Genomic DNA, 23,818 nt, shown 5'->3' with positions numbered 1-23,818 from the left:
TCTCAGCTTATTCATGTGCATATAAATGTTTTAGCTGGCTCTAACCCAAGGATTTTGTATGAAGTAATAGTTATTCAAATATTTTCAACAAAATAGAGTACCTTGCAAACAGGACTTTGAGATTTTTCATTTGTTTCCTCTTACAATTCATCATATACTCTTCATCTTCTAGTGTTGATTGATGAAACAATCTTCCACATGAAACAATAGAGCAATATAACACAGAACAAGACTCTGCCTGTGTGGTGACCGGTTTCCATCCTTTCACAAACAAAGAGATATTTATAAACAAATATTTATATACAAATATTTGATCCACCTAGGAAAAACAGAGGGCTAGTCTTTCCCACCAGGGGAGGCATTATAGCTTGTGCATGTATTTGAACAAAGTAACCGGAGACTTTGGTCCAGTCTCAACTCTACCACTCACCAATTGTGTGATGTTGGGTACAGACTTAACCACTTCACAACTCACTTCCCCGTCTATAAAATAAGGGTGATAATAATACCTGGTTTAGAGAGTTGTAAAGATAAAATCGACATTAATAAAGTACTTAGGATGAAGTAATCATGTTTTGAATATATTTTCCTTTAAATTTGGCTGCCAATATTTTCATAGTAATATTTTCAACTGTATTTTAATAGCTTTTTCTTTAAGCATCAGGAGAAAATCTACTATTATTTTAATTAAATCGACATTGAATTTTTTGATACATTTAGGAGAATTTAGTTTCTTTTTATACAGTATTAATGTTTCTAATCCCATAGCATGTTTTTCTATTTTTTTTCTTTTCTTCAATAGTTTTAAAATTTTTTTGTTCATATTGGTTGTGCAAATATCTGGTTAACTTCTATCTGTAATATTTTCCTATTTATTTTTAGTAGCTCTTATAAAGGGAGCCTTTTATTTTTCCTGTCTATCCTGACATAATAAAGCAATTAGTTTTTAATTGATTTTTTAAAATCTTTGCACATTCTCTTTTATATGTATAATAATAATGCCTAACCATTTTATGATTTACATGTGGCAATGTCAAGAAGAATTTTACAGTAAGATTTACTAACGAATATTAGAAAACATACTCAAAAACAGTCCTCTCCACCCTCTCACTTCCACTTGCATACTTGATCAAGACATGAGATCAAAAATACTAAGACTATTGAGTCTAACTAATAAGACACAAATGCGGACTTTGGAGACTCATTTCCTTCCCACTTTTGGTAGCTTAGCTGAGGAGGCGATCAAATAGATTGAGTCAGTCTGTAGAGAGAGAGAGCAAGGCTGATTATAGTTTTCCTGGCCTGCAAAGCTGTTCCTAGAGCCCTCAGTATATAGACCTCGGTCATCAGTATACATACTCCCTGGTGTGGTTTCTGAGCCTCAGATCTCTTAATATATAGGTTGACGCTAAAGTAATTTTACACACATTTAAAGGCAAAAACCACAATTACTTTTGCTTTTAATGACAAAAACCACAATTACTTTGGCACCAACCTATATCTTGTTATTTAGAGAAACTAGGCATTCCCTACCTCTCTTGGGCAAACCTATAGCTATGTAACATGGCAATGGAATAACACTAACTGTCTCATTCACCTTGGGAGTGCTCTCTGCATGTTCAGTCTCCCAGTGAAGAGAACACTTCTATCAGGACCTTCATCATGATACAAAAGGAATATCTATGCCAGGCCACAGCTGCAGATCAGTGAGTGTCTGAGAACTGTATCTTTTCTGTTATTTTTCTGCTTGAAAGTTTTTCACCAATAAATCCTGCACTATGTCTGCACCATATGGTGCTAGTTATTTCTGTTCTCTTGCATGACACTAGTAATATTATCCAAACACAATTTCAAAAACTACTTTCTGTAGTTGGTAAATATACAGAAATTGAGAAAAAGGAAGAAATATGAGGAAGAAAGATACTGCCTGTTGCAACACTTCAATGTTCTTAACTGAAGTCACAGATGAGACATGGCTCATTTGCAGACATATGGGTGATTGGTACAGTAAGTTTATGAACAGAAGTTTAAACTTGTAAGCTTAAGCTTCCGTTTATAAACAGAAGTTTAAAATTATAGGTCCTGTTTAATATTCAGCTCTGTTAACTCACTCTCACCTTTTTGTGTTTTTACACTTTGTCAAGATTTCTTTACATATTCATCAATGTCTGAAGAAGTTACTTATGCAGATCTTAAATTCCAGAACTCCAGTGAGACAGAAAAAGTCCAAGAAATTGGCAAATTTGGGGAAAAAGGTAAGATTTTGAGTTATGGATGTGTCGTAAGTTTGTGTAATAGAAGTGGTTACGGCCTTGCATCTTCAGTATTAGTAATATAGTTATTATTCAACTTAAATTTTCAATTAAGCCTCTTATGTTTAAGCAAAGGAACCAAAAGTATATAAACAAAATGATTAGGAAAAAAGGGTTCTGTAAAAACACTTATCCGTGCATTGAAGACTCAATCTTTTACATTTTTGAAGTTTTTTATTATTACACTCAATATAATTGGGAGAGAATTTTTCAAATGATTGGGTTGTGTGAAGATTTTATTTGTTTATGAGATGAAGCCATGAAAAAAGGAACATGTTCAGGAAAGTCATGATTTCACATCGGTGTGTGTGTGTTTTTTTAATAAGAAAATGCTTTGGGTATGCATGCAGAAAAGGAGAGACAGACAAAGAGTCAGAGAGATCTTTAAAGGATTTCATTTGACTATCTGCCAAACTAGGCATATATCACCCTCAAATTTCTCCTACTTCTTTTGGAGATGTTTTTAATAACTTACTAAAAAATAAAATATGTTAAGTTAAATGAAATGAATAATTAAGGAATAAAGGAAGTAAAGAAGTATCAGAAGACATAACATATTCATAATGTTCAAAACCACATTATATCAGGAAGCTTTGTATTTTTCAATTCAAATTAAAATCATGAAATAAGTGGACCATCTGTGTTGACTTTCACTTAAACAAAACTACTCTTCATCTTACTCAGAATCCTGTAGCTTTTCTATTATGTATGGTTCTTACCTTCTGGCTCCCAGCCTTTTGGAGTGAAATCTGCCCTAGTGAAACCATAGTTTAAACCAGTGTATTTGAGTTAAAAATAACTTAAACAGTGATAATGGAGAACACAAAGAAGGGTGATAGAAACAGAGAAATAAGCAGAGAAGAGTGCCAAAATTCTCATATATTATTTAACTGGTTGTCCCCTCCCCTCTCCCCACACAGAATATAACATCTTTAATATTCTAGCATTGCTATAAACAGAAATTTCACTGTTACATCTTGAATCCATTTATCATGAGCATTGTAAATCTTGAGAAAGGACAGCAGATTAATTCTGTGGGCTTCTTTTTTAATACTGAAATTTTTTTAGAAAGAAGAAGGGTCTACGGATTTTACAATATTTTCTGTCTTTATTTCCTTGTTTGTACTTCTTCTTTTATATGCCGAAGAGAATGGGCATATCATGAGCTTAATATTACCAACAATTGCCCTTTGCTTGTCCCCTCACATTCTTCCCCACCTCTTTTCCTGCCAATCCACCTTAAGTTCCCACCACAAGAATTCTTTGAATTCATGCAAATATTGAATCCATGTCTTCTTCATGTTCTTAATCTCATCTAATTTTCTCATTATGCAGCTTAGAATCCACATTATGTAATACAACATTGTATTATGTAATGTCTACTCTTAGTCTCTTACATTTCTCCTTTTCAATGTATGTTAATTTTTCCTTAAAAATGTCAGTTCTGGTTAGGGGCAGTGGCTTATACCCATAGTCCCAGCACTGTGAGAGGCCAAGATGGGAGGATTATTTGAGACCAGGAGTTTGAGAACAGCCTGGGGAAGGTAGAGAGATGCCATGTCTATAAAAAAATTTTTTTAAAAAAATTAATTGGGCACCCATAGTCTCAGCTGCTTGGGAGGCTGGGGAAAGAGGATTACTCGAGCCCAGGAACTGGAGGCTGTGCAGAGTAAGCTATGATCAGGTGACTGTACTTCAGTCTAGGTGACACAGCAAGATCCTGCCTCAAACAAATCAAAACAAAACAAAACGAAAAACCCAAAAACCAACAAATAAAAACAACTCCAGTTCTGGTTAAACCCAAATATCTACCCAGTCTGCCCCAGAGTTGAATATTGCTGGTGAAAAATACACAAATTTTCAACTCCAGTTACTCTTACCTTTCCTCTGGTGAGAAAAAAGCATCAACCTATACTTTTTATTTTTGTTATTTAAATTTCTATCCTACCATGTCTTTACTGATACTCTGCCTTCCTTCCAGATAGTATTTACGATAAGTATGTACTTATGAAAGGACAGCTCCCCATTTTGCTCTGAATTTCAGTCCATGTGTCCTTTTCAAAGACAGACTTTTGTAATTTTTTTCCTTTCTCTCCTGTGTCATTATTCTCTCTTCCTTCTCTGCTTTTCCTTTTTAGTGCACTAACATACTCTACTACTCACCAACATATTCATATCATAACAAAACACAGTCCTTGCTTGACCACTTAAGCCTTTCCATTATTATGTAACTTATTTGTTTCCTTTCACAGCTCAACTTTTGAAAGTATTTTCTTTGGCCACTGACTCTCAGTTCTTCACCTCTCATTCTGTTCTCAACCAACTCTATTAGGCTTCTGTCCCCTTGGTGCACTGGAGACTGAGCTTTAGGTCACTGATGTCCTGCCTGTTTCATTCCAGTAGTCACATGTCTCTTCCATTACTTCACTTCCCTGCAGCATTCAAAAAGTTGAACAGTCCTCTAAAGGCTTTCTTTGCACATCCTTCCTGACACATCTTCATGGCCTCTCCTGTCACCATGCCTGCCTCTCCTCAGTCTTTGTTGACTCTTCCTCCTAGATGAAACTCTACCAGATGGAATACTCTGGAGCCGTGTCCTGTGTCCCCTTTTATTGCATCATTCAATACACTCATCTAATCTACCTTGTTCGGTTGTTTGACTTTAAATACAGGGACTCCCAGATATCTCTGTATGACCTTTCCCTGGATCTCAAGACTAGAAAATACAAGTGCCTCTTTCACATTTCCATAAGGGGTTCTAATCTCATTTTAAACTTAAAAGGTCAAAAATGGTAATACTTATTTTTCTTCTAAAATTGTCTCTCTCTCCAGACAGCCTCACCTCTGTGCCAGTTCTGTTCTAATTGCATTACAAATATTAAACCATTTAGTGTCTGATATTTTGCAGTCTTTCTCTCTCCCTTTCTTTAACAATACTGAAACTTAGACACGTAGATGTGAAAAGATGTTAAATAACTTTCCCGTGGTTTCACAAGCAATAAGCAGCAGAACCAGAATTCAAACCAAAACATGCTGATATGTATGGTTTGACTGTGTCCCCACCCAAATCTCATCTTGAATTGCAGCTCCCATAAGTCCCACACGTTGTAGGAGGGACATGGTGGGAGGTAACTGAATCATGGGGGCGGGTCTTTCCCATGAGGTTCTTGTGATAGTGAATAAGTCTCATGAGATCTGATGGTTTTATAAAGAGGAGTTTCCCTGTGCAAGTTCTCTCTTCTGTTGTCTGCTGCCATGTGAGATGTGCCTTTCACCATCCACCATGAGTTTGAGGCCTCTCCAGCCACATGGAACCATGAGTCCACTAAACCTCTTTTTACTTATGAATTACCCAATTGTGGGTATGTCTTTATCAGCAGTGTGAAAATGAACTAATGCAGTAAATTGGTACCAGTAGAGTAGGGCACTGCTGTAAAGATAACCAAACATGTGAAAGAGACTTTGGGACTGGGTAACAAGCAGAGGTTGGAATACTTTGGAGGGTTCAGAAGAAGACAGAAAAATGTGGGACAGTTTGGCACTTCCTAGAGACTTCTTGAATGACTTTGACAAAAATGGTGATAAGGCTGAGGTGGTCTCAGATGGAGATGAGGAATTTGTTGGGAACTGGAGCAAAGGTGACTCTTGTTATGTTTTAGCAAAGTGACTGGTAGCAGTTTGCTCCTGCCCTAGAAATCTGTGGAACTTTGAACTTGAGAGAGATGATTTAGCATATCTGGCAGAAGAAATTTCTAAGCAGTGAAGCATTAAAGATGTGATTTGGGTGCTGTTAAAAGCATTCACTTTTATAAGGGAAGCAGAGCATAAAAGTTCAGAAAATTTGTGGCTTGACAATGATAAAGAAAAGGAAATCCCATTTTTTTGAGGAGAAATTCAAACCAGCTGAAGAAATTTCTAAAGTAATGAGGAGCCAAATGATAATCGCCAAGGCAATGGGGAAAATGACTCCAGGGCATATCAGAGGTCTTCACAGCAGCCCCTCCCATCACATGCCCAGAGGCCTAGGAGGAATAAATGGTTTTAGGGACTGAGCCCAGGGTCCCTTTGCTGTGTGCAGTCTAGGAACTTGGTGCCCTGCATCCCAGCTGCTCCAGCCATGACTAAAAGAGGCTAAGGTACAGCTCAGGCCATGGCTTCAGAGGGTGCAAGCCCCAAACTTTGGTAGCTTCCATGTGGTGTTGAGCCTTTGAGGTGCACAGAAGTCAAGAATTGGGTTTTGGGAACCTCTGTCTAGATTTCAGAGGATGTATGGAAACACCTGGATGTCCAGGCAGAAGTTTGCAACAGGCATGGGGTGCTCATGGATAACCTCTGCTAAGACAGTGCAGAAGGGAAATGTGAGGTCAGAAGCCCCACACATAGTCCCCACTGGGGTACTTTCTAGTGGAGCAGTGAGAAGTTGACCACTATCCTTCAGCCCTCAGAATGGTAGATTCACTGACAGCATGCACTGTCCACCTGGAAAAGCTGCAGACACTCAATATCAGCCCATGAAAGCAGCCAGCGGGGAGACTGTAAAGCCACAGGAGCAGAGCTGCCCAAAGATATGGGGGCCTACCTCTTGCATCACCATGACCGGATGTGAGACATGGAGCCAAAGGAGATGATTTTGGAGATTCAAGATTTGATGCCCTTGCTGGATTTTGGACTTGCAAAAACCCTTTGTCTCAGCCAATTTCTCCCATTTGGAATGACTGTATTTATCCAATGCCTGTACCCTCATTGTATATAGGAAGTAACTAACTTGCTTTTGAATTTACTGGCTCATAGGTGGAAGGGACTTGCCTTTTTTAAGATAGACTGTGGACTTTTGAGTTAATGCTGAAATGAGTTAAGACTTTTGGGGACTGTTGGGAAGGCATGACTGGTTTTGAAATGTGAGGACATGAGATTTGGGAGAGGTCAGGGTTGGAATGATGTGGTTTGGCTGTGTCTCCACCCAAATCTCATCTTGAATTATAGCTCCCACAATTTCCACGTGTTGTTGGAGGGACCTGGTGGGAGGTAATTGAATCATGTGGTGGGGTCTTTCCCATGCTGTTCTTGTAATAGTGAATAAGTGTCATGAGATCTGATGGTTTTATAAAGTGGTGTTTCCCTGTACAAGTTCTCTCTTCTCTTGTCTGCCACCATGTGAGACATGGCTTTCACCTTCCGCCATGATTGTGAGGCACCCCCAGCCATGTGAAACTGTGAGTTCATTAAACCTCTTTTTCCTTATAAATTGCCCAGTCTTGGGTATGTCTTATTAGCAATGTGAAAATGGACTAATACACATGCTAACCCTAAAGATGGCATTTTGCTTTTTATCACTATGAGATACTGCCTACAAATGTGCATATCTACCAACTTTCCCTAAAGAAAAATTTCATAAATTTGTGCCATAGATTTTAGCTTAAAAATGTATACTTAATTTATCCATGGGTCATCAAATTCCCTAGTGCTAGCTAATCAAACTACTGTTCTCTTTCCATGTCATATTGTAACAGATTTCTTACTGATAAAACAACTCTGTTGTTTTGCCATCCTAGATTAAATTCTTCCAGTGGTTTCCCCAAAAATCTAACTTACTCTGGCTAGAAAAGGCTGCAAATAATGTTTCCTCCTTGTTATTTTAAAAACAAAACAAAAGAAAACAAATAAAACCTTCTTTAAAGTAATTTTTCACATTGGCCATTCTTCTTCTGCCCCTCTGAATATATCCTGTTTTTCAAATAGAAATCTTTTCCTTAAATTGTTGTCTTTGAACTTCATGTAATTGCTACCTGTAATGTTCTTCCTACTGATTTTGCATGCTGGTTCCTATTGTTCATAAGATTTGAACTGCCTGCTCTTTATAACAGCTTAATTTCAAATCTCTGCACAACATAGCCAAATTTGAGATATTTTCTTCCTTTCTTTCCCTTTCTTCCTGTCTCACTTATATATCTATCTATTTCCTCCTACAATTAAAATTTATTTCTATGAAAACAGGAACTTGTACATCTTGCTCACTTCGATACTGTTAGCACCCAGGATAATGTCTAATAAATACAAGACACTCAAAAGATAACTTCGAATAATTAAACTTTTGAATAATCAAATAAGTTCATTGAATAAATAAACTTTTGAATAATTGAATACATATATAAATAAGAAAATAATTTTAAGAAAGAGTGCTTGAATTTATAATTCTAATCTTAGATAAAAATCTTGAACATGTAGTCCTTTCAGTAGTAACTATTTTCTAAAGTCTATAGAAGTTAAGTTTTACTTTTTATTAGTAATTATCTCTGAATTTCACAATATTATTGCACCATCAACTGTGAGATGTAAGACATAGCTCAGAAGTATAGTAAGATTATTATAGTATCCCAGAATTATATTTTCTTGAAATACCTGGCTAGTCTTTACCTAATGTGTAATACCTTTATATGTGATTATTTAAATAACATAGTCACAATAATAATTCACTCATAAAGTTTATAATTTCTGTTTTTTTTTTTCATACTTTTTTTTTGACAGAGTCTCGCTCTGTCGCCTGGGCTGGAGTGCAGTGGCCAGATCTCAGCTCACTGCAAGCTCCGCCTCCCGGGTTTACGCCATTCTCCTGCCTCAGCCTCCCAGTAGCTGGGACTACAGGCGCCCACCACCTCGCCCGGCTAGTTTTTTTGTATTTTTTAGTAGAGACGGGGTTTCACCGTGTTAGCCAGGATGGTCTCGATCTCCTGACCTCGTGATCCGCCCATCTCGGCCTCCCAAAGTGCTGGGATTACAGGCTTGAGCCACCGCGGCCGGCCTAATTTCTGTTTTTTTAAATAGAGAAGTGATCTATTCTGGGATTCACTATTCCCTAAAAAGGAAGTATTCAATAAAAATTTCTTGCAAAAAAGTATGAAAAAATTTTTGAAAAATTACAATAAAAATGGTGTAGATCCGGACTGACTAAGATCAAAAGTTAATGGAAGGATACCCAAAGACATTACAAAGAGACAGCCTATTTTGTTTGTTCTGAAGCTAAATTCTCATAATTACCTGGCGGGGGGATACATAAACAACTGAAAGTGTTTTTCTTGACATGCCACAACTGTCTGCTCAAGCAAAGACTACTCCTATTGGTTTCTCTGTTAATGTCCAACTACTGACTTTTCCCAAATTTGTATAAACAAAATACACCATACCTAGGTTGACTGGTTTTCTCCATTCTCTATTATAAATTCTGGTTTTGCTTATCTGATTTTTTAAATCAGTCTACCAGTTAACAGCTTCTCCTGCCAGAATCAATTTACATATAAAACAATTAAGTGATTTTGATTTATTCTTGACATATTCTTCAAAAGCATTTTTTGAATATTCTTGAAGGGCTAGCAAATCCATTTCTTTCCAATAGGCATATTAGGAAATAAAGGTAAAATGAATGAATGAGCAAATAACTCAAATGGAAGTGTATACCATTTTTAGGCCTCTCTGTTAACTTTGCTTTCCACAGCACCCCCAGCTCCCTCTCGTGTATGGCGTCCAGCAGCCTTGTTTCTGGCTCTTCTGTGCCTTCTGATGCTCATTGGACTGGGAGTCTTGGGAAGCACGTGTATGTACTGCCCCTGTTTTGGTCAAAAGAGAAAGTATCTAGAATTTCAAATATTTAACAACAAAAGTTTATTCCTTGAGTGGAAGATTTACAATAATGATGGGTGATAGGCCCACAAGGGGAACTTACAATGTGGAACTTAGTCTCTTTCCCTACTCTTATAGAGTAATTGCTTTCCCTATCCTTTTAATCTTTATGCTACTTCTGCAAATGATAAAGGATGAGTGGCTCTAATGAGAGTTTACAATTTTTTGTCATTTTTTTTAATGTGGCGTTCACATTACTTTGAAGACAGCAATGAAAAAAATGAACAAACTACAAAACATCAATGAAGAGCTTCAGAGAAATGTGTCTCTACAACTGATGAGTAACACGAACAGCTCCAACAAGATCAGGAACCTCTCCACCACACTGCAAACAATAGCCACCAGATTATGTCGTGAGCTATATAGCAAAGAACAAGGTAATCCTGTATTCTCTTGGAGTTATTTATTGGACAATAAACTAAACCACTGAGTCTCTTAAGAATCATTTTATAATTAGCTAGCAGCCTTTTCCTAGGAAGTCATAATTTGGGGGAAATAATTACGTGTGGTTGATGGAGAATTCATTGATATTTCCATGCAGTTAGAAGAAAAACAGAAAAAGTAATAATGCAATAGGCCCCCAAATTATCAGGAGATAATGGTTACATAATAAAATGTTAGAGAGGGCCGTTTCTCTAATCTGTCAGTTACTATAATTATTCTGGGCACTGAGGTTAATAGAAGATAGGGAGGAAGTGACAGCTCTTTACAGGTGACTTCACTCTTAAATTTCAGTCAGTGATTGATAACAAATTCCATAGGAAAAAATAAATGGAGACTTCACCTTTGGGATCAGGGGGAGCTGGTCTTCTAGTGTCTCCGTAAGTTTCTATAGTCATGATTGCTGAAACATATTCCTTTTGCTTCCGAGAAACCTCAAAGTTTCAACAGTTCAGAGAACAAAAATTAAAGAAGGTAAGATTTGTATAGATAGGTGGGGTTAATTCTTATTATGCAGCATGTTTCCTGTAATTCGTTTTTATTGTCATTAAAGAATATAAAAAATAGCAAAAAGGAATTGTTACAGGAAGATACACTTGAATCCAAGTGCTTAATTTGAAATTTTTTTGTTCAAGTTATGGGTCTGACACATTATGGTAGTATATAAGGAACTAGAATACAGGATTCACTTAATTCCCCTTTGATGTAAAAAGAAGACACAGCATGTAATCTCAGCTACTTGGGTGGCTGGGGCAGGAGAGTCGCTTGAATCCAGGAGGTGGAGGCTGCCGTGAGCTGAGATCGCACCACTACACTCCATCTTGGGCAACAGAGCAAGACTCTGTCAAAAAAATAAATAAATAAAAGGAAAGAGAGAAAGAAGAATAAACAGCAAATGTGGTCAATGTCACACAGAGAAGAAAAGAAATAATAAGAATTATTATGACTATCAACAAAACCTAAATAAAACTATGTTCTTCTTCCAGAGCACAAATGTAAGCCTTGTCCAAGGAGATGGATTTGGCATAAGGACAGCTGTTATTTCCTAAGTAATGATGTCCAAACATGGCAGGACAGTAGAATGGCCTGTGCTGCTCAGAATGCCAGCCTGTTGAAGATAAACAATAAAAATGCATTGGTAATGCCCAGGTGTTTCTGCCATCATGGGATAGAAAGGGGTGTGGCATGTTGGAGAAGACCTCAATCAACCCACTCATGATTCTGGTTTATTTTAGTTGGGGTGTGAAGTGACTGAAACTTTGTACACTTATCTCAAGATTATCATAGGCAAGGTAAAACATATACAAGGTTAGGACCTTAGCATAACAGGATTACTAGCCGACAGGTAGGTGAGTATTACAGGGCACCCAGAATCTAAAAGTCTGTAAGCATTTCCAAATTAGAATCTAGAATCAAATCTCAGAACAGAATTTATAAACATTTATCTAAAAACAGAGGATATGGAGATTATTCCTCAGGGTTAGTAATTCCGTAAGAACTACATAGGAAAATACATTTTGTTTCTACCATTTTGTAATTTTTAATTCACTAAGAGAAATAGGCAAGTTATGGTAGGTTAGCATAAAATATGTACAAACAGGAAGAACTGAAGTAAGATGGCACAGGCAAGTGTCAAACAGATATATTGCACTGAGTCCTTGAATCCCAGGAAAAATGCATTTTCTAGCAGCTTTATTGATTTATTCATTTTCTTAGTTTTCCATGTCTAAATAATGTTTCCGTGTTATACTTACTACATAGCATTTTTGGTGTCTCAAATAGTAATCATATATTTTTAAGCAAAATTACATTTTCTAAAAGTCTCTGCTTCCCCACAATAAGAAACTTTCATCATCCTTTCTAGAAGAGAGAGAAATCAACCCATAATCTCTTCCTCATCAGATCATTCTCAAGGACCCATTCACAGTTACTTACTCTAGAAAAATTTTCTAAAGGCTGGAATAAGAAAAAAACCTGTTATTTGGCTACAAAATCCTGAGCTGGTTCTGAATTCTGTTCTGTAACCACTCACATCTGAGTCTGTGGCATTTTCTTCCTACTCCTTCTGTTTCTGTTAACTCTTGTTTATAGCCATTGCCCACTTCCTTTGGCCCTGGGCACAATATTTACTGCTTAAAATTTTGAACCCTGAACTTGTCATTGTGGACTTTTCATTGACTGTAAATTAAGGTTATACATGGATTAGTAGGGCCTCTCTTCTTGTAAGACCAGCTGTGATATTGTTAAAAATGTTGAAATTTTGTAGTAAGGAGTACTTTCTTTCAATTTCTTATAATGACATTTAATAGTAGTAGTGCAATGTCAAGTATGTTACCTTAAAGCAGCAATTTGTAAGAAATTACATTCTAATGTAAAATACAAAAGTAGGAGACTGTTTCTTAAACAGACCATCTGTATTTCCTGTAGGAATTTATAAAATCCCGGAGTATGTTATATCACTATTGGCTGGGATTATCTCCTGAAAAAGATTACAGTTATCATATGATCGGGGATAATATAATCAACTCCTCTGCCTGGTAAGTGTCTATTCTTGTTAAAATTTTATAGTTGGGTTTGAGTAGAGGTGTTTTCCTTAGGAGCACTGTAGATTCAAATTAAAAACAGCTTCAACTGAAATTGCATCCTAAAAGCACCCTTTTCTATCATGCTTCTTTGATGTATTTTCTAATACAGAAAGTTACCATAAATGTCTTCTACAATTTTGACAAGTAACTAAGAAAATTACAGCAGCCAAATTATGGAGAACTCTGTAAATAATTTTATCTAAGAAAAATTATGGAAGCCCAGAAAAGTCACTGGACTAACAAATACTTAATATTGTGCTAAGTTTTAGGGTTCAAAGATGAATGAAATATTGATTCATCACTAAAGTTACTTAACCATCAATTGTATGCGCAGACTGATTGAATGATGCTAGAGATAAAGAGAATATAGTGTGATAAACGCTTCAGTAAGAATACACAGACTAAGAAAATATAAAATTTTAGCAATGATACTTTTGTTATAAATGACACTTGAAATGGGCATTTAAAAAAGTTTATGGATTTGGGGGGACAATTGCAGTTTTGTTATATAAATATATTGTGTAATGATGAAGTTGTGTTTTCAGTGTAACCATTACCTGGATAGTGTATACTGTACCCAATAGATAATTTCTCATTCTTTATTTTTGTGACACAGTCCTACTTTTTGGAGTCTCCAATGTCTATTATTCCACTTTTTATGTGTATGTGTACATATTATTTAGCTCCCACTTAAGTGAGAACATGCAATATTTAAGTTTATGTTCCTGAGTTATTTCACCTAAGAGAATGATCTCCAGCTCTATCCATTTTGCTGCAAAGTCATGATTTCCTTCTTTTTTATACTTCAGTAGTATTTCGTGGTGCATATACTCTAAAAGAAAACATGGTTTCACGTTTTCTTATCCAATAATCCATTGATGGACACTTAGGTCATTTCCATGACTTTGCCATTGTAGATAGTTCTACAACGAACATTTGAGTGTAGGTGTCTTTTTTAAATATAATAATTCCTTTTCCTTTGGTTAGGTACCCAATAGTGGAATTGCTGGATCAAATGGTAATTCCGTTTTTAGCTCTTTGAAAAATTGCCATAGAGTTTACACTGATTTCCATTCTGATGGTTGGCCCTACCTCTGGTGGTTGACAATGATAGGATACAATGGGAGATAAGCTGTGTACAAATGGAGTGGAAAAGGATATAATTTTAAAGCCCTAATTTGTAGTGAAGGACTAGAGACAGAGGTAATGTTGTGTCAGGAAAGAGTACAGATGAAATCTTGTTTTGAAAATGTAGAATATGTATGTGTTTGTAATTATTGCAAAGGGAATGGTAATCTATAATGGAAAGGAAAACATTGTAGATATTTTCAATTATCAGAAAGAAAACTGAAAAAAGTATATAATAATTGTATGTGTGATATATATATGTGTGTGTATATATATATATGTATACATATCTTATTTTCATTTTTTAACTCTGTGTTGTTTTGGTGTTTGTTTCTGAAAGGGGGCCATAATAAATGACATTTGTACTATGTCACCACAAATCTCATACTTAAAAATTTAATTGATGAACTTATTTCCTGGTTGATGTCATTTTTTTTACCCAAATATTGATGCTAAATTAATCTAAAAGATAATATTTTTAATTTATAAATTTGTTTTTAATGCATAGTCCCTGATCACTAATCTAGTATTTATGGGCTGGTCATTAGAACTTCAGAGTAAAGGCCAAGCGTGGTGTCTCACGCCTGTAATCCCAGCACTTTGGGAGGCCAAGGCAGGTGGATCAGGAGGTCAGGAGATCGAGACCATCCTGGCTAACATGGTGAAACCCCATCTCCACTAAAAATACAAAAAATTAGCCGGGCATGGTGGCAGGCACCTGTAGTGTCAGCTACTCAGGAGGCTGAGGCAGGAGAATGGCATGAACTCAGGAGGTGGAGCTTGCAGTGAGCCGAGATCTCGCCACTGCACTCCAGCCTGGGCAACACAGCAAGACTCTTGTCTCAAAAAAAAAAAAAGAACTTGAGAGTAAAATCTTTTGAAAATGTCACTTAGAGATGATGTTGAACTTAAGGTGTCATACCTCAGGTGAATTCCTGACTTTGATGATTATAAAAAGCACTTGAGGGAGACAGGGTCTAAGACTTACTACTGGGCCAGCTAGACTAGAGAATCTTATGGAATGGTATTATTCCAAATTATATTATACATGAAGGGGCTGGGGTGCTAAGCCTGTAAGCAAAGGACAGCAAATATCAGATGTTAGAAAGTGGAAAAAACAGGGAAAAATGAAGCAATATTTGACATTGCATATGTGTCAACATAAACAATTAACTTGGACATTCTTGATACTCTGAACATTAATTAGATTTAGTTTAAACAATGCAGAGTCTAGGGCAATAATATCATGTTGGAAGTGTAATTTTTTTTTTTCTGTGAATATGTTTCAAATATCTGACTTGCCAAGTGTAATTCTTTACTTTCTCTTTCAGGGTTATAAGAAATGCACCTGACTTAAGTAACATTTTTTGTGGACATATAAATGGAATATATGTTTATTATGATTACTGCACTTATAGAAAAAAAATGATATGTGAGAAGATGGCCAATCCAGTGCAGCTTGGTTTTATACATTTTAGGGAGGCATGAGTCATCAATCAAATACATTTAAGGAGAGTGGGGGTTGGGGTTCCAGGCTATAGGTAAATTTAAATATTTTCTGGTTGACCACAATTGGTTGAGTTTGTCTAAGGACCTGGGATTTTATCATGCAGATGAAACATCCAGGTAGCAAGCTTCAGAGAGAATAGATTGTGAATGTTAATGCTGGAGAGGTATAATGAAGCATGTCCCTCCTCCCACTTCCCATCATGACCTGAACCCTGGAGAAGAGGAAGTCCATTCAGATGGTTGTGGCGGGCCTTCGAATTTTATTTTTCATTTACATTCTTCCCCTTCTGGCCAAGATTTGCCAGAGGCAACATCCAAGACCAGCAGATTTTAATTTTGTCCCATAGCATTGCCAGGGTGGCATGGCTCCCCATCTCCAGTCCATCCTATACTCCGTGGGACTCCCTATAGCTGAAGGCTTTATGAGTCAAAGGACTTTTAGCCAACTGATTGTTCTAGGCCAGATAAGAATGGATGTGGACATGCATTTATTACCTCTTAAAATTATTATTTTAAGTAAAAGCCAATAAACAAAAATGAAAAGGCAAGTTATGAGACTGACTTATTTTTAACTTCTGTGTGTTGAGCTACTGTAAGCTTGGCTTTTGTTAAAGACATACAGCAATCAGCTATGCAAGCATAAGCATTGTTCTGAAAAAATATATATATAGACATGTTTATCTTCATAACTCTCAACTGGGAGTATTATACCCAAGAGGCTTTGTTACAAGGTATTTTTTATCCTGTTAGTAAATATATTCCTATAATTCTATAATAACCAAAAAATTTTTCATGGTTGGGGTAGATGCAAAAGTGACACATACTCATTTAGAAAGCAACTCAACTCGTTTTATCAGCTGTTTAGGCATTTTTGTACCCCTCCTTGATTTGGAGGGTTTGAGCTTGGCCTAATTTTGTTCTTTAAAACCAGCCCTTACAGTCTTATGACCCCTCCTCTTCTGTGACAGTAACTGGGCCTAGAGGGAAGCGTGCTTGTAGAGTTTCTGCAGCAGAGCATTTGCAGTGAAATACAGATCCCGGCTCAATGGGATGCCAAAATGAGGGAGAGCCACATCTCTGTTGTTCAAAATATCATGATTTGGGTTTTCTTGGAAGTAAAACAAGAGATAAATAACATTTATAGTTTGATAATTAAAAAAGTAATTTCTGTGTCAGAACAGAAAAAGGAACCTATTCCTTTAGGTTACCAACTAAAAATATGAAGAAAAATTATAATCTGGTACTCTCTAGTGGATTATTGTAGCCAAGAAATAAAGTTTCATTCTCCCATCAAAAAAAAAAGAAAGTTAGGGCTGAAATTTAGTATTAAATGTTTTCCTTTGAAGCAATTTCTTTAGCTCCCCCTATTTTTTTCTATTAAAGAGAAATTATAACCAGACTAATTTGTGTGCAAAATAAGTTTTAGGCTTATTATACTTGGCCTGGTTATTTTGCATAAAATGCAGCAAGGGTTGGGCATGGTGGCTCATGCCTGTAATCCCAGCATGTTGGGATGCCAAGGCGGGTGGATTGCCTGAAGTCAGGAGTTCAAGACCAGCCTGGCTCACATGGTGAAATCCCGTTTCTATTAAAAATACAAAAATTTGCCAGGCATGGTGGCACACTCCTACAGTCCTGGCTACTCGGGAGGCTGAAGCAGGAGAATCACTTGAACCCAAGAGGCAAAGGTGCCAGTGAGGTGAGATCGCACCACTGCACTCCAGCCTGGGTGACAGAGCAAGACTCCATCTCCAAAAAAAAAATTAATTAATTAAATAAAAACGCAGCAAGAATGGATTGGCCATATAGGCTTCTTTAAGTTGACCTTGACTAAACTTCACCTAAAAATATGCTATTTTAATTAAAGTCTTAGTAAAATAACCAGTGTATCAAGTTTTTTTGTTTTAAAAGATGCTTTTTGAATTTATGAAAATAACCATACTGTCATAAAATCACAATTCAAATTTTAGAACTCAAAGAGAAATATAAATTTGCTTACAAAAACATACTTCACTCAAATAACTCAAAAGAAAAAGATTTTATTGACCTTGCTTTAACCAGAGCAGAAGCTTTCAAACAATGCTTGTATATTAGGGAAATGCTATTTACAAGCCAACACCTCATGAAAACTGTCTATCAGGCATGGTAGAATCTAGGAAAGAGGCTCCCTACTTATCAGTATTTTCTCCTAATATCCCCAGGTAGCAAGATTCTATGTAAATCATTTTTATTTTTTTATGGAACTCTTTTGAGCACCATCATTTTTATTAGCATAGGGATAGCTTCAGTTAAAATTCCATAGCAAGGCAGTAAATGCCTCTCAGGTGGAAATTCTCAGTTCAATATTGTCATTGGGAAGTATTGACAGTTTTTTGCCATTAGCCCCAATAAACGTGCCACAAATGGCTATGAAGAGGAGGATTTGTCCTGACTAGCACTCTAGCTTCTACCTAATACTTTGTGGGCTCAGGCAATTTTACTAGTTCCCATTCAGCGTGTTCAATTAAAATTTACTAAAAGAGTAGATTTACATGCCTTCAGCTTTATAGTACTAGAAAGGGGAAACATCTCCCAGTCAGATGTAGTATCCATTTTCACAAGACATTTAGGTAAAGGGCTTACAACTACATTCTACAAAGTTTGTTTAAACGTCTTACATTTTATAATTCTATTAATCTGTATGTTTTTGTTTGTTTTTTTGTTTTGTTTTGTTCTTGGCCCCAGATCATTTTACCTTTTCTTTCTTTTTTGTTTCTTTTTTGAGACAGAGTCCCACTCTTGTCACCCAGGTTGGAGTGCAGTGGCATGATCTCGGTTCACTGCGACCTCCACCTCCCTGGTTCCAGCGATTCTCCTGCCCCAGCCTTCCAAGTAGCTGGGATTACAGGTGCCCACCATCACACTTGGCTAATTTTTGTATTTTTAGTAGGGATGGGGTTTCACCATGTTGCCCAGGCTGGTCTCGAACTCCTGACCTGAGGTGATCCACCTGGGTGTGTTGGCCTCCTAAAGTGCTGGGATTACAGGCATGAGCCACCGCGCCAGGCCTATTTTATCTTTTCTGGTGAAAAAGGGTTTGGATTCCCAGCAGGGAGTTGCATCTGTGAGACCTATAAGGAACAACAAATTTGATAAGGCTTCTTAAACAGTCCTGTGATTCTGTGGGAGGGGCACCAATGCAAAAGGGCCTCCCTGAACCCCAAAATTTACCTTGACCTGGGTAATAGGCATATTTGCTGAGAGGATAACCCAGTTATCATAAAACTAGCCCAACATGGTTTTCGTGTGAAGCATATTAACTGCTTCACCTGGGGTGCTTAACTTGGTATTTTATAGAGAGAGTTGGGCAGTTTCCTGCGGATACGGTTTGGCTGTGTGCCCCCCCAAATCTCATTTTGGATTGTAGCTCCCATAATTTCCACGTGTTGTGGGAAGGACCTGGTGGGAGATAATTGAATCAGGAGAGCGGTTTTTAACCCCTTACTGTTCTCATGCTAGTGAATAAGTCTCACGAAATCCGACGATTTTATAAGGTGGAACCACTTTCACTTGGTTCTTATTCTCTCTCTTTCCTGCTGCAATGTAAAATGTGCCTTTTGCCTTCCCCCACGATTGTGAGACCTCCCTAGCCACATGGAACTATGAGTCCATTAAACCTCTTTTTCTTCATAAATTACCCAGTCTTGGGTATGTCTTTATTGGTAGCATGAAAATGAACTAATACAGTAAATTGGTACCAGTAGAGTGGGGCAGTGCTTGTAAAGATACCCAAAAATGTGGAACCAACTTTGGAACGGGGTAGCGGGCAGAGGTTGGAACAGTTTGGAGGGCCCTGAAGAAGACAGGAAAATCTGGATCAGTTTGGAACTTCACAGAGATCTGTTGAATGGCTTTGACCAAAATGCTAATAATCATATGGACAGTGAAATCCAAGCTGAGGTGGTCTCAGATGAAGATGAGGAAATTGTTGGGAACGGCAGTAAAGGTGACTCTCGCTGTATTTTAGCAAAGAGACTAGTAACACATGTTGCCTGTCATTCCCATCCCCAGCAAAGTCTCACCGTAGCCTCAGCCACTGAGGAAATCAGACACCAATGATGCTAATTACAGCTGAATCATATGGAGGAGACTACACTATTGAGCTCACCTAGAATCAAAGCCAAAGCACCCTACTCAACCAATACTATACATACATCTATAGAAAAAAGTGTTTCCCTATGAAAGCCAATGCATAAAATTAAAGGAAACAACCATTACACCAGATGTGCAGATACCAACATAAGCACACAAGAAACACAAAAAAGTGTGGAAACATGACACCTCCAAACAAACCAGTAATTTTCTAGAAAAAAGTTTTCAGAAAAAGGAAATGAATGAAATAATTAAAAATTACGATATTAAAGAAACTCAGTGAGATATAGAAGATGATAAAAATTAGGGAAACAATTCATGATCTGAATAATAACTTCAACAAAGCAATAAATGTCATAAAAAGTCAAATAAAAATCCTAGATTGGAAGAATTTAATAAATGAAATAATATAACTGACAGCTTCAACAATAGACAAGATAAAGTAGAATAAAGAATTTCTAACCTTGAAGATACAACTTTTGAAATAACCCAAACAAAACAAAAAGAAGAAAAAAGGATGAAGAATTCTACATGACATAGGGGATACCATAAAGGAAGCAAATATTCAAAATGTAGAAATTCCAGAAAAAGAAAAGAAGTGCAAAGACATAAAAACCTTTAACAGGCTGGGCGCGGTGGCTCCTGCGTGTAAGTTCAACACTTTGTGAGGCTAAGGCGGGAGGAGTGCTTAAGCCCAGGAGTTCGAGGCTGAAGTGAGCCATGATCACATCACTGCACTCCAGCCTGAGGAGTTCAAGGCTGCAGTGAGTCATGTTCACGCTACTGCACTCTAACCCAAGAGACAGAGTGAGACCTTATCTCTAAAAGACAAAAACAAACAATCAAAAAACCAATTAAACAAAATAATAGCCGAAAACTTCTCAAGTCTTGCAATACATATAGACCTTCAGATAAGGAAGTTCAAAGATCTCCAAAAAAATTCAACCTTAAAAGATCTTATGCAAAGCACATTATAGTCAAACAGTTAAAAGTAAAAGACAAGGAGAAAATTCTAAAAACCTTAAGAGCAAAGTATCAAGTCTTATAGAGGGGAATTCTCATTAGACTAAGTGAATTGCTTTGCAAGAAACCATACAGGCCAGAAGAAAATAGAATGCTCTATTCAAGCTGCCAAAAGACAAAAAGTAACAGTCAAGAACACTACAATCAACAAAACTGTATTTCAAAATGAGAAATGAAATCTCTCAAACAAGCAAAAACTGAGAGAATTAATTATCACTAGACCAGCCTTTTAAGAAATGCTTAAGGGAGTCTTACATCGGGAAATAAAAGGATGATATTTACCATAATGAAAAAATATCAAAGTATGAAACAGATTAGTATAGCAGACACACAAATGAGAAAGAAAAATGAGACAAATTACCACTACAGGAAACCACAAAACCACAATGATAAATAATAAGAGAGAAAGAAAGGAAAAGGCATATATAAAACAATCATAAAACAATTAGCAAAATGACAGAAATAATTTATTACCTATTAGTAATAACCTTAAATGTAAACAGATTAAATTTCTCAAGTAAAAGATGTAGACTGCAAAATGGATTTTAAAAAATGATTCAACTGGCCGGGCGCGGTGGCTCAAGCCTGTAATCCCAGCACTTTGGGAGGCCGAGACGGGCGGATCACGAGGTCAGGAGATCGAGACCATCCTGGCTAATACGGCGAAACCCCGTCTCTACTAAAAAATATAAAAAAGAAAAAAACTAGCCAGGCGAGGTGGCCGGCGCCTGTAGTCTCAGCTACTCCGGAGGCTGAGGCAGAAGAATGGCTTAAACCCGGGAGGTGGAGCTTGCAGTGAGCTGAGATCCGGCCACTGCACTCCAGCCTGGGCTACAGAGCGAGACTCCGTCTCAAAAAAAAAAAAAAAAAGAAAAAGATTCAACTATGTACTGCCTACAAGAAACTGACTTCAACTGTAAAGATACATATAGACTGAAAAGGGATGGAAAATAAGAATTCACACTGAATATCAAAAATGAGCAGGAGTAGCTATACTTTTATCAGATAAAACATAATTTAAGTCAAAAACCATAAAAAGAGACATAAAATAATTACATAATGATGAAGGAACCATAACAATCTGAATATATATGCACCCAAAAACAGAGCACCTATTACTAGTATATTTAGTAATATTATTAATATTACTAAAGCAAATATTCCTTCCTTTCTTTCTTCCTCTCTCCCTTCCTCCCTTTCCTCCCTCCCTTCCCTTCCCTTCCCTTCTCTTCCCTTCCCTTCCCTTCCCTTCCTTTCTTGCTTCCTTCCCTCTTTCCTTTCTTCTCTTTGACAGGATCTCATGCTGTTGCCCAGGCTAGAGTGCAGTGGCATGATCATATCTCACTACAGCCTTGACCTCTTGGGTTCAGGCAATCCACCCACCTCAGCCTCCCAAGTAGCTGGGACTACAGGCATGTGTCACCACAGCCAGCTGACTTTTTTTGTTTTTGTAGAGACAGTGTTTGCCATGTTGCCCAGGCTGGTCTCAAACTCCTGAACTGAAGTAATCCACCCACCTCAGCCTCCTAAAGTACTGGGATTACAGGTGTAAGCCATTGCACCTTGCCTGTTTTCTTATATACATAATGAGGAAGATGAGATTCTAAGATGATATGGTTTATGTGCTTTTTTATTTTGCAATTTTTGTTATTGAAAATATTTATTTTTATAGTAAAATTAGCAAGTGGTATTAGAATGGGAAAAAATGCTACCTTGAATACAGAATAATTTCAAAGACAGCAAAATTATCTGTACAGTTTTCCCAATTAGACAGTAAGCATTTATCTGGATTTTTTCTTTCTTAGATTAACCTTTCATTTATAAATTTTATGTCTGACAGTATTCCAATGTGTTAATTGTTCTTTGATCTTTATTAATTCCTTCGGACCCGCCAGTCAAATGGCCTGGGAAAACAGGATAGCATTAGACATGATACTAGCAAAAGAAGGTGGAGTTTGCGTCACGATCAGGATTCAATGCTGTACTTATATCCCTAATAACACTGCTCCTGGCAGACCATAACTAAAGCATTACAGGGTCTTAGTGCCCTATCAAATGAGTTAGCCAAAAATTCTGAACTAAAGGATCCCTTCACAAATTTAACAGGAAATTTGTTCGGTAGACGGAAGGGACTTATGTCCTCAATCCTCTCTCTGGCCATTGGAAAGGGGTTGCTTATTCTAGGATGCTGCATCATACCCTGTGCCTGAGGATTAATTCAAAGGCTTATTGAAATAGCTCTCACTAAAACCTCTTAGGATCCTCCTCCTCCGATTCAAATAGGCTTTTCCTTCAAGAAGACCAAGTAGAACAATGGAGCCAAATTACGTTAGAAAGATTTGAAGAGAAAGAGTTATAACAAAAGGGAAAGGGGGAAGTTGTGGGATATGATGAAGTTTCTCTTCAAATAATCTGATCAATCTTTTATTCTTTAATTCATAGTACTCCTCCACCTTTTTTCACCTTTTTTTCTTTTTGCCTTGTTAGATGCCCAGGCATGCCACAGTACCAGGCGTTATCAGTACCAGCTCACGTTCCTTTCCTTATTTGGAAAGAGGACTAACTTTCTAGCTCATTACAGACACCCCTTCCCCTTCCTCTCCAATTTTTTTACGTGCCCGCACTATCTAAAAAAAAATCAAATGTTTAGCCAACCGGGATTAGTTTAGAGTGTACGACCTGACCCCGGCCAATGGGGAAAAGGTACATGGGCAGGACTTGCATCAAGAATAAAGGCTCTCGTGCCCCTCTGTTCAGGTGTGCTCTCATGGCAACTGGCCAAGGAGGCACCCCTCTGTGCAGAAGTAAAATTGCCTTGCTAAGAATCCTTTGTTTGAGTGTTTAATTTCCTTAGGATTTTAAGCGTTATTCCTAACACCACTATGAACTCTACCCATATAAGACAGTCAACTTTATTGATAACTATCAATAAATACTGTGTATGTTCTGACGTTTCCACTGAACAATTGTTTCCTCATCTCTCTACTTTCCCTTGGGCCTCCTTATATTTACTGA

The 23,818-nt window shown here is 37.2% G+C and overlaps 1 protein-coding gene across 2 annotated transcripts; it reads left to right on the top strand.

Moving 5' to 3' along the window:
* Positions 1 to 1,980: 1,980 nt before the first annotated feature.
* Positions 1,981 to 15,628, top strand: CLEC12A (C-type lectin domain family 12, member A). Of its 2 annotated transcripts, XM_011953090.1 has the most exons (6): positions 1,981 to 2,255; positions 9,802 to 9,900; positions 10,175 to 10,363; positions 11,414 to 11,565; positions 12,855 to 12,964; positions 15,472 to 15,628. In XM_011953090.1, the coding sequence occupies exons 1-6, from the start codon at positions 2,165 to 2,167 to the stop codon at positions 15,626 to 15,628; spliced, it is 798 nt and encodes a 265-aa protein (XP_011808480.1). In that variant the 5' UTR covers positions 1,981 to 2,164. The 2 variants fall into 2 exon arrangements, with proteins under 2 accessions (XP_011808480.1, XP_011808483.1); XM_011953093.1 differs by lacking the exon at positions 9,802 to 9,900 and having other exon boundaries at positions 2,165 to 2,254; positions 10,174 to 10,363.
* Positions 15,629 to 23,818: the final 8,190 nt, after the last annotated feature.

Source organism: Colobus angolensis, unplaced genomic scaffold (assembly GCF_000951035.1).
Source record: "Colobus angolensis palliatus isolate OR3802 unplaced genomic scaffold, Cang.pa_1.0 Scaffold11, whole genome shotgun sequence".
Classification (NCBI taxonomy): Eukaryota; Metazoa; Chordata; class Mammalia; order Primates; family Cercopithecidae; genus Colobus; species Colobus angolensis.
This window is presented reverse-complemented; position numbering and strand designations above follow the sequence as displayed.